Raw genomic sequence first — 11,779 nt, 5'->3', positions numbered from 1 at the left:
CTGATTTTGACGCTGTGTTAAAACGCAGTCTTAAAGTCTTAAGAGAAACAAAATAAAAGTCTTCAACAGTCAACGGTCAAAGTAACAAAAAGACAAGTCAAGCCAACAGTAGAAACAATAGAACGAAATATAATAAAGTAAAAATTAATATTTACCACGACATCACTGCAACAAACAAATATGTTGCTTTCGTGGTAACTGGAAGGACAGGAAGACGGGCTGCAGGGGCAGAGACACAAAGCACAGTGAGGAACCAGTGGAAGATTTTATTAAAGCCCCCCCTCAGTGACAGGCAGGTTAAACCAACATACCGGCGCTGGGCATATTTGGGTCTGTGTGCTAACTACACTGGACATTTTTTAAACATAGCCAGCTGTGACTTTAGCAGCAGTGTGTGGTCTGGAGGTGAGGCCTGGGGTAGGAGCCATCCGTGTGCTCAGGTCACCGTGGGCACACACACAACTGTCTGTGTCACACTAACTACTGATGAAAGACTTGACTTAGGGCGCCTCTCTTTCACTTGAAGACCCTCTGTCTGACACGGCGCAGACTGGAGCCCCTTTCTCTGCACAGACACTATTACGTCTTCATCTTCTTACTGGGGTGTGACCAGCTTTAAGGAAGAGTTGATAATTAGAGTTGATTCTCTTGTTTGTAACAAAATACACTTGTAATAAAATATTTTTTAATAATACATCTAATATTACATTGTTTTTATAAGTTTTAAAAACAAAATCCCATGATAATTTAGATCAAATGCTGCAATAAGCATCAGTGCAGGTTGAACCTCTGGGTGACAGAAATGGACTCAAGTTAAACATAAGCATCATGTTTACGCAATTAATTATACCTTTATCCAAGTAAACAATGTTTAAAGATTGTATATATGTAATGTGTAATGTATAAAGATTTAGAATCAGAATCTATTCCACACAGGTCACAGCAGTATGTAGTATATAGTGAAGATGAGGCCTGTTCTCACCTTGTGGTCCCCCATGCAGACATTGGATCCAATGTTATTATAGACTATAGCACTATCGTCACAATCAAGCTGCAAAGACACAAAATCAAAGTGTTGTTATGATCAAATGGTGCGCCATGTTTTATGACACATTTACAGATGAATGTACCGTATATTCTAAATACAAGTCATTTCAAGCTGAGGTTTAAAGGTGTACATTTTCATTTTGTAGGTTTAGATTGTTAAATCACACTTTCCCTCATCTGGGTTTCAATTGTAGCTATTGAAAGGAAATTTTTCTATTTCAGACACATGCATAAATGCAGGTTTGCAACCTTTAATGACTTTTGAGAATGAATCATAAAAAACCCATAAGTCTCCAGTGAGACCTTCAGAAACTAAGCTGTGTTTCTACTTTCAAATGTGTGCTCAGTGAAGAGAAATAAAGAAGCAGGAGTGATGCACACAGTGGACATTTGCCTCAGGACTGAATACACTCCCTCTGTAATTTAAATGCCCATCTGAGAAATTCATGTTTCCATTTCACTTTCTGCACAGAAAGACGTTGTTACCCACTCACACATGAATCTGCAGACTGGAGTATAAATCACACTTGTCTGGTTGAACTAAAGACTTTTTAAACAGGCACCGCAGCCCCCCAAACACACACACACACACACACACACACACACACACACACACACACACACACACACACACACACACACACACACACACACACACACGGGCTACCGGTTGTGGCTCTGTGAGCTGCACTGTCACTTTAGTAGAAAGAGACAGAGAGCTTAAGAATGAACCATAAAGCAAAATACAAATTAACTTCAGAGCGATCCTGCAGTGGAGCGGGGTCAGCACACAGCCTGCCTCCACCTCACTACCTTTTCTAGCGGGCCACGCGCTGCCACCTCTCTATTTGTCTGGAAGCCGCCCTGCGAGCCGCTGCCTCCCGAGGCCCGAGATACATTCATCAAACACACACTTGATAATTTACAAAGGCAGCATAAAATTGCGGATTTTCGGGCTGCATAATCTTTAGACAGATAAACAAATTACCCGGGGCCCTCCGGCAGAGAGGGAGCGCTCGCTCGGCTAAACATTCATTACCGGCGCTGCCGGAGCCGGCGGCGCTCCGCACAGCCAGCGGGCAACCTTTGCCGTGTTAGGGCTCGGCAAGCAGAAAATAACATGATGGCGAGTTAACCGACCGTGCCATGATCGATGACGCCACACGCCGGGCTGTTTACGGGCCCATGTCTCAACAATCTGTATTGCTCGCAGCCAGAGAGTGTGTGCTCAGTGAATCATCAGCCAATCTGCGAACACACTAACTGTTCCACTCTGTCCCGGCATTACAAGCAATTAGCCGGTGCTTGAGGGGCAGAAAGCAAACATCTACACAGCTGTGTGTGTGTGTGTGTGTGTGTGTGTGTGTGTGTGTGTGTGTGTGTGTGTGTGTGTGCGTGGACATGAATCACTTTTTACATGACTCTGACACATTAAATGGCTGAAACAAACGGGTTGTTGTCGTTTTCAGATGCTTTACAGTGTTAGGGTTTCACTCCTCACTGTGATGGGTTATTGTGACGCTTAAGTCAGCAGAGAAGAAAGATCAGGAAGGAGTTTCAAACAAAGCCAAACTTCCTGAGGATCTTCCGGCTGAGGACACTTACACCAGTGCATCTCTGTCACACACGTCAGCAGACAAATGCTCCAAATACTCAGGCCTCTAAAGCTGAGCACTAACACTATCTCTCTTTCATCCAAATAATGGGCAAACAGAGATACCACAAAATCTGGTTAAATTTTGCATGGCTGCATGACGGATCTTTAAGTAATCCACAACAAAATCGAGAGTCAAGAATGAACAGACTGGAGCACAGGCGGTGGGAGGAAGGGAGTGGATGAGGGGCAGAGAGGTGGCAGATTGGTTGCCGTTTACAATGCTGGGATGGATTTGAAGGCGCGCGAGGGTCTGCAGGGTTGGGCTCTCAGAGGAGGGGTACAGATCTGTGGGTTTATGAAGAACATGGGGTCCGCTGGTACTCTATAAGTGTTGGGATATACTGCCTGGTGGACCCATGGCTTAGTGCTTTAAATTAATATTCACAGACACCTCATGCTTCCATCTGTGAAGATGGGGAGGATGAGGTGGATCAATGACGATGGAGTCTTAGAAATGAAGAGGAAGACATTAGCATGGAGTCAGTGTATTTTAGTTGAAGGACCAGTAGTGAGAGTATCTGTGAAAAGTCCAGACTCACCAGGTCTCTGGCTGAGGGAGACATGAGAATTCGGTCACACCAGGCGGGGCATCTGGTGTTCATGTACTGATTCCCCTCACTGCTGTCTTCACTGTACGGGTAGCTGAAAAGACAAACACAATCAATATATAAGAAAGCATCACTAGTGTATTCAAGAAGGATTCAGCATGCTTCATGATGAACAGCTGCACGTAGAGAAAGACGACAGATAGAGGAGCAGCAATAAGGAAAAGCAACAAATATGAAAAGCATGAATCAACGGAGCTGGAGGAGCAATAAATACGAGACGTCACGCCATCCGTCTTATCTGTGAGATCAAAATGTTTTCTCAAGAAAACAGGAGGTCCATTAGTATGACCAATCATCTGAGTAATCTCTTGAGTCAACACACGGATGGCTCAATCAAAGCAATCCTTCTCTGCCAACTGTACAGGTTGTAATTGTGTGTTTGTGAGCGAGGGAGAGAGAGAGAGAGAGAGAGAAAGAGAGAGAGAGAGGGAGGAAAGAATGCGAGTGGTTGAGGAGTGGGCCAGAGGGAGATTCACTTGCCCATATGTATAGCTACATCCCTACATGGTCATCAAAAACAGATTAGGCACCACGGCAAATGGCCAAGAGAGATTGTATTGTGGAGCAGCAGGGAACAATCGCATGATTTAAGCAGCAGCAGCAGCAGCAGGGCTGAGCTGGGTGGGGAGCCATCGAGCTGATACAGATTTACATTGTTGAGAATTCAATTTGCCCGTTCGGCTCATCAAACTGCTTCGGATTTACACGCCACCAATCCAATTTGTTTGTCGGCGCTCATCAGGACGTGGGAAACGGTGTGGGGGGAGGGGGGTGCGTACTGTAAAACCAATCCAATTTGCCCCTTCAGTGCCACGCGTGCTAAGCTGAGTGGAACACAGATCGCTTCTTCTCGGAGGACGGTGATATTCTAATGATAAAATAAACACACATAAACGGGGGGCTTCCGACTCACCACACACACACACACACACACACACACACACACACACACACACACACACACACACACACACACACACACACACACACACACACACACACACACACACACACACACAGCTGTGCTAGGGCAGAATTCAGTACAGTAGGCATCTGGTAGTGCTGTCTGTGTATTCAAAGGAGTGTACGGCTGCTACAGGTGCTTCTATGCCTAAGATGCCCTAAGATGAAATGCAAAGTGATGGATATGGACTGAAATCCATTAAAGCACACAAGAGTACAGTATGTGTGTGTGTGTGCCAGTTTGTGCATGGGGTTAAGGCTGGGGCATGGAGCAGCCTCCCCTGGCTCACACACACACAAAGAGCCCCCCACCAAGTGTACAAACGGACCTGCAGAGCTACTTAGAGAAGTTCCCTGCCTCCAATTAGCATTAATGGCACTTAAACCACGGGGGAAATGCATAGCGGGTTTGGTATGCTAATCTGAAGGTTAAAGAAGTGATGGCGGGATAAAAGAGAGAGTGAAGAATAGGATGAGTGAAATGGAGAAGAGAGGGGATGAAGACAGATCAGACAGAATCTGAGGATGGAAAAGAGCAAAGCCTTCAAAGAGCTGGTGGAGGTGCTCTACTTCAGGGTGGCCCGGACACTCCTGCTTCCTGAGGGACGGGCCTCGCTTGTGAACAATCCTCCTATCAGGGAGTCTGCCATAGCTTTATTGACTAACAAGCCTGTGGGGTCATTTTGGTGTTAAAGAGATTGAGAGAAAATCAAGCTCCAGCCCCGCTCAGACAATGAAGTCCCGCCTGATAGCAGACTTCCCCGAGCACTTCACCGACCAAACGTCTGCTATCGTTCAGTCACTTTTGATGACAGCCAGCTGATTAAAAATGCTCAACAATGGCCATTAAACAGCCGTGTGTGGAGGTATAGGTCGTTCCCCTTTCTGTTTTACCGCACCCTCCGCTGGCTCCAACGGGAGATAACAAATCTTAATGCAACAGCAAACAGTCGAATGGTGCACCGGGGCCAAAGTGATTAATGTGTCTGATTAGCGAGCTCACAAACTTATCGTGGTAGGTAAACGGTCTGGGAGGGCGTGTGGACTGGAGGCCGTCAGCTCATATCAGGCCCATATTGCCCACAGTGTGACTAATTACACTAATTGATGGGCTGAGCTGATAACTACTACAATTGTGTACCTGTGTTGGAGGGGCTGCCCCACTTAAATGGTGTCCATACACAAAAATGCATACACTGTATAAATACATCATGCTAAATGTTACACACAGCTGTAGCCTAAAATGATCATAGCGTATACAGAAGGTCATCTAGATCATCACAGATGACAGATGTCATTGTGAAAGTATGAACTTAGATGTGATATAACAGCTTGTAGTCACTAGTAAAACACATCAGATTAGATATTTAATTCAAAGTTTACTTATGTAATGTATCAATGGTGTTGACACTGAAACACAGTGCTTCTCATCCGGCGTTGCCGGCCACACACTAGGCGATACATGTGCGCTCAGGCGCATATCAAGAGCTCATTCGCTCACGCTCGGTTTGGGGTTTAATGTTTGACTCGGCTGCTGACACGTTGCTCACATGTGTCCCAGGTGGCGTCGCTGTGTTTGTCTATGCAACAGGAAGAAAAAAAAAACCTGGCACGGTGAGCCGAGGCCTACCGACAACACAGGGCCTCACCCGCAGGAAAGAGAGGCTGATGGGATACATATCAAGAAGGTACATGTCTTACTGTTTCATCAAGCATCAAAACAAGTTAAAATACATATTGTAAATATAAGTTTAGGACATAGGATCAGACAGAAAATAAAGTTGTTTGTTGTTATTAAAATGTGCTCAGACTTGGTCCAGTGTCAGCTATAGATTGCTCCTTGGCCCATACTCTGCTATTGTCCCATTAAAAGCTATTACCTTGCTCAACATACTGCAGCAGACCAGACAGTGGGCTGTTAACTTAGTCAGTATTTAATGATGGCAATATAAACACGTGAATATAGGCAGGGCAGGAAGTCAGATAGTATCAGTGATATGAGGCTAAGGGTGCTAAAGAGCATGCCGGGGTGATGGGGTGGCCAGTAAAGTCAGAAACAGTAGGCTTCAAATGACTCGCTGACTCTGCAGCTCTGTTTGTTTGCCGTTGTCAGGGGAAGCTTGACAAAACACAACACACACGCACACACAGATTCAAAAATATCAGCCAAACGCTATCAATAAAGCTGAATGTTTGCCCCGGTTTGCAGGGCTGGGAGCCGCGCAGGCACAACATTGGCATAGTGCAGTACAAACAGAGCGAAATGCCATCAGTAGCTCACGGCTCGCAGCCGGCCGGGGCTCGGCCACGGCACGCACCGCCCTCGGCTGCTCTAAATGAAGACAAGGCCACGCAGATGGCGCCCGCTGTTAGACGGCCTCAACAAAGCCTTCCTCTCAGCGGCACCATCTCAGACGAGAGGCAGTGACACAGGACAGCCTTCAGCGGCCCGTCATCATGTCCACGGGCTCTCCAGCAGCAGTGGCAGAGTGATGCGGTTGTAGAACAGCGCGTCAGTGTCCAACGCCGAATCCACCCGCTCTCAGCAGCTTCCAAGCAGCGCTGGTGTTGCACGGCATCGGCGGCGCTCCTTAAGCGGAGTCACGCGCCCGTGCTCCGGTACAGCACAGCGAAGAACAGAAGCCTCCTTCATGCGGCGGGGCCACAGCAGTAATGCATTCAGAGCGAAATATGCAGGCGGAGAGGGTGACATCACTTGTACAGGCACTTCAGACGGCTGTTGTGTAAAGAGCGTTGTTCAGAACACATAAGTAAACAGCAGAGATCTGTGTGTGAGCACTTCCTGTTCAAATCTAAAACGGAGCTCAGTGACCAGAAATGTGAACACACACTCATGCAAACAGCATTTTTTTTTGCTGCTGTTTACAAACAAACACACTAATTAATCTTACGTTAATGCTTGGCTGTACAGTGTTAGTATTTATAAAGTCAAGGATATACTTCAGCCTCATATTCACTACTTCTCCCTCCTATACAGAGACACAGGGCAGCAGCCATCTCTCTCCAACCACCATGTTTTCCTCTCACCAGCATCTTTGCTCCTGATTTGCCCACTGATGGAGTCCTACCGCAGGTCTGATGTCACTCAAAATCTCCCTCAAACCCCCATTCCCAGTAACCACGTTACGGACAGAATACATTGTTCCACTGCACCCTCATTGTCCACTACATTTCCTCCTGGAGCTGCAGCCCCGATTCAATTTTTGCATCGATCTCGTGCAAAAAAATGGCAAAGAAATCGGATCAGGGGAGTACTAAAAGCTTTTTCCTAAATCAATCAAAATACATGAATAAGTTACTGTTGCCTAGCTATGTTTTAGGGGGGTATTACCTTAGTTATGCCATTTCAAATATGAAATCAAATGGAGCATGATGAATAGTAAAACTTAACATTATTTGAAAATCAAATGGTCATAACGCAGCCCATGCAAAGACAGCGCCCTAATGGCTGCTACTGTAGTAGCCTCAAACATTAAAAATGATTGAGAAACTGTGTCCAAATAAATGACTGAGCTCTGATTAATAAACTCATCCGCTGTCTCCAAGTACTATGCGCTGCCTAAAGCCTATGGCCATACATGGGTGTGCATGTGCATACGCGCTGTCCCGCGGTCTATCGGTGCACCGCAGCCGTCTGGCTCCAGGTCCAACTGTGACAAGGCCCGAGCAAATTCCTCACCTCCGTGCTCAAGCACTTAGACTTGTCACGGCTGTCTTTGACAAATGACTCCTTGAAAGTAAAGAGCTACATGTGTAGCAGTTTAGCTTGGGAATCCCTGCAGCGATCCACCAATGAGTTTGTGATACGTTAAGTGACTGAGCCTGGCTGCAATTTAATTATTTTAGACAAAGGCCAAGAACAATGGCTGGTAAGCAGAGTAAGCGAGTATGGACATATGGGCTTTCTTTGGACGTTTTATCTGCTACCAGACAAGATGTTTGTGACAAGGATTGATTTATAGATTTCAACAAAAGTGACCCATGTGAGCGCACATGTGTGTGTGCATGTGTGTCAGGGAGGGTGTGTTCTGATGGGCCGCATTAAAAAGAGTAATAACCTCGCAGATGGCAAGGGGCTGGTCTGGAGCGGGCTATGTGATGGAGAACAATCGTTGAGGCTTGATTGCTCAAGGAGCACAAGGAAGAGCTGACAGGGGGAGGGGTACCACTATATGTATGTGTGTGTGTGAGAAGTGGGAGGAGAAGGCTGTTTAAGTTTAACTAGGCCACCGCTACCCATTACAAGCCCGACAATGATGTGGTTTGTCGCACACGCAGAGTAGATCAAAGTAAATTTCATTCGCTGCTCCTGGGTTTCATCTATTTGATTCATCATCACCTCAAGTATGTAGAAATCATTTGTATTCTTCCACCGCAGCACATTCATTCCTCCCTGCGGAGAGATGATTCAGTATTATATGGATAGGTGCAAAAGTCAGCCAGTGTAAAAGGAAAATAAATCCACCTGTCACTTATGCAAAGTGATGTAAATGGGGTCCTTGATTAAGACACAGAGTCATTTAAAAAACAGGGACTAGCAGAACCTTGACACACACACAGAATCTCAATCTCGCTTAAATACGCACACACTTTGGTGGCTCTGTGTATTCCAAGTCCTCTCTCTTTCTCTCTCTCTCACACACACACAGCGAAGCACACTCAAATCCCCGGCCGCCCTGCGCCTGCCACTAGAGCAGTTTATCAAGTAATTATTGTTTGATTACAGCGTTTCATTATCTGCACTGATTGAGTCACAACCGGCGGCAAAGGTCAAGCGCCATTAACGCGCTGCTCCCGAAACATATTTCCGCGCAGTCCGCGTGTTTGCCCTCCCTCTCCTCTGAAAGGGCTAATTGCAAATGCATTTGTTTGAGGAAGAAGAGACCGCCACCCGCTCTGATGTCCCCCCCATGTCCCACTGAGACGGAATGAAAGTGCAGCCCAACGCGAAGCTCGCAGCACGCGCAACACATATACACACGGGAGCATGTTTAATCAGACTTAACTAAACCGATAGCCATAAAACAGAGCTCCAGCAGCTTTCATACAGCCATTCATACACGATGATGACCGCTGACTCCTGTTTTCTACATGCATTCCAATCTATTTTTTTAATTATTGCTACTCTCTGTAAACTGTGACCATTTGGAAGAACTCAAGTCAAGAATGAATTGTTCTTTTATGACGGTGACTCATCTTAGGAATAAAAACCACCAGCTAATGACTCACATGCTGCACTTATCACTAAACTTTAATTAAACTTTAACATAATTTAGGTCATTTAATTTGTCTGACATTTATAAACATATTTAAATTACACAGTAATCCAGTCAGTACTAAAATAAACCTTAAACATCAGTGGGGCAAGAGGAAAAGTTGGGAGACGACTAACACCAGTGCCATTTATCTCCTGGGAACCCTGATAGTCCCACCACTCAAACACTGGTGGAAGGAAAGACTCTGTCAATGCAGCTTGTGTGGTTAAAGAGACACATGATGTGTCTGAAGAAAATATGCAAAATAAAAAACTGTTGACTGCAATAGGGTCAAACAAACACACAAACAATTGCTCTTTACCTGGGTGGGAAACAGATGTCCATCTCAATCAGTTTATCCTTGAACGCTGACAGCTCTTTATCACATTCTCGAAGCTGTGGAAAGACAAAAGAAGAGAACAGTACAGACAAACTTTTAATGTTTGGAGTTTGAATGGTTTCACTAAAAGCCTGCATGCACAAGGTTGATGGCTAACTTCAGATCAGTCAGATCAATGCAAAATGACTGCAAAGACGACCAAAAGACATTTTAAAGCCTCTCTTTTCACATTTGATGTCTTAGAATTAGGACACCATCTTTGATATCTTTTCTCCTCCGTCCTCTGAAATATTGACTTTAGTTGACCCGTGTGTGTGTGTGTGTGTGTGTGTGTGTGTGTGTGTGTGTGTGTGTGTGTGTGTGTCTCTACTGTGGGTCTATCTCTTCACACTGACAGTGCATCCACACTCGCTTCATCAATCATGTCTCCTCACCCAGCTGTAGTCACTCACTAGAGTGTACACACACGCTTCCTCCAATGTTCCCCCTTTCACAAAACCCATAAATCATTAGTGAAAAGCGCAATTAGTGGCTCCTTGTACACATTAATTATCTGGGAGATGAACAGGTAGCCCGGGCACCTGCATGGCTGCCTTCCTGAGAGACTGACAACGACGTTTCCCGGCAACCTCAGAGGACCCCGGACTTGCTCCGCCCTTTCCTTTCACACAGGAAGACATCACCACGGTGCTGACACGTGTTTGTTTAGTGGTAAAGTGGGCTATTGTACATATTTCAAAAAAGCAGACTACAATTATGACCTGACGAATACCTCATCCTGGGTAGTAGCAATCTGACAGCAGTAGTATAGGCAGCTTGACGTTAATGACATTACACTGGTGTATTACATGCTGCAATGTGTTGACGGCTACATGATGAAGTATCAAGGTGGTGCTCATGGGTAATATTTTGGAGGACATCCTCACAAAGTGGAAGAAGGTGGATGTCATGCAAGTCCTATATCAGCAAAAGGTAACTACAGTCTTCAATCTACGTTGACATTTTTATGTTGTGACTCTATGACTATGTATTGTTTGTCTTCACACCTCTGTTGAGTACACATGTATAAATAGGACAAAGTCCAGTAAGAGCCGCTCTGTGTGTGTGTGTGTGTGTGTGTGTGTGTGTGTGTGTGTGTGTGTGTGTGTGTGTGTGTGTGTGTGTGTGTGTGTGTGTGTGTGTGTGTGTGTGTGTGTGTGTGTGTGCACGCGCGCGCGTGTGATTATGTGCTGGTGGTGTAGAACGGTGGCCATTACTTGTAGGCTGAGGGGCCTCACAGACGGAGTCTCAGCGGTTCAGAAGGGCAGATGTGCCGCATTCATCAAACTCACACTGCTGGGGTCACAGGAGAGACTCACACACTGTGGATGAGGGATGGCAGAGCAGGGGATGCAACCCCACGCTCCACTGTGCACCCCATCCCACCATCCCAGCACTGATTTCCTCCATTAATGTATGTGTACACGTGTGTGTTTAACCTTTTTTAAGAACAACAAAATGCCTAACTGAAAGTAAAAAAAAAATAGGTAATTGGCTGTTAAATTCAAATATGTAAATGTAATAACATAACAAATGGTATTATGTACTGTATGTCTGCATCTGGTGATAAAGAATCTCATTTAACTGTCTATAAATAAAGTGTAAATTTAAGTAAATTAAAGGTTATTGTACTTTAACACATTCAAAAAATACTGTAATGTTTTCTTTATAATATTTACTTCATAGCTTTGATTATATGATTAGGTGAGTTTACACATAATTGAGTGAGTGTCACATTAAAACAGGACAAAGACGACCAACAAGCTCATTCACGAGAAAGAGTCTTGCAAACAACCCAGACTAGACTGAGACTAAAGGCTGAAAGGTCCTGAGACAAAGAGTTGAGATA

At 45.2% G+C, this 11,779-nt stretch overlaps 1 protein-coding gene across 3 annotated transcripts in view; it reads right to left on the bottom strand.

Annotated features, from left to right (window-relative positions):
• Positions 1 to 11,779, bottom strand: part of LOC114870356 (inositol polyphosphate-5-phosphatase A-like) — a 91,195-nt gene that overhangs the window by 1,793 nt on the left and 77,623 nt on the right. For 2 of the 3 annotated variants that reach the window (XM_029174845.3, XM_055502235.1), the window contains 4 exons: positions 9,874 to 9,947; positions 3,244 to 3,346; positions 983 to 1,051; positions 156 to 219 (listed from right to left, as the gene is read on the bottom strand). In XM_029174845.3, the coding sequence (XP_029030678.1) occupies positions 163 to 219; positions 983 to 1,051; positions 3,244 to 3,346; positions 9,874 to 9,947 (303 nt within the window). In that variant the 3' untranslated portion in view covers positions 156 to 162. Of the gene's footprint in view, positions 1 to 155; positions 220 to 311; positions 614 to 982; positions 1,052 to 3,243; positions 3,347 to 9,873; positions 9,948 to 11,779 lie in introns of all 3 variants that reach the window. The other variant, XR_008692518.1, reaches the window with a different exon arrangement.

This window comes from Betta splendens, chromosome 15 (assembly GCF_900634795.4).
Source record: "Betta splendens chromosome 15, fBetSpl5.4, whole genome shotgun sequence".
Classification (NCBI taxonomy): domain Eukaryota; kingdom Metazoa; phylum Chordata; class Actinopteri; order Anabantiformes; family Osphronemidae; genus Betta; species Betta splendens.
The sequence above is the reverse complement of the archived record's forward strand: the minus strand, read 5'-3'. Positions and strand labels throughout refer to the sequence as shown.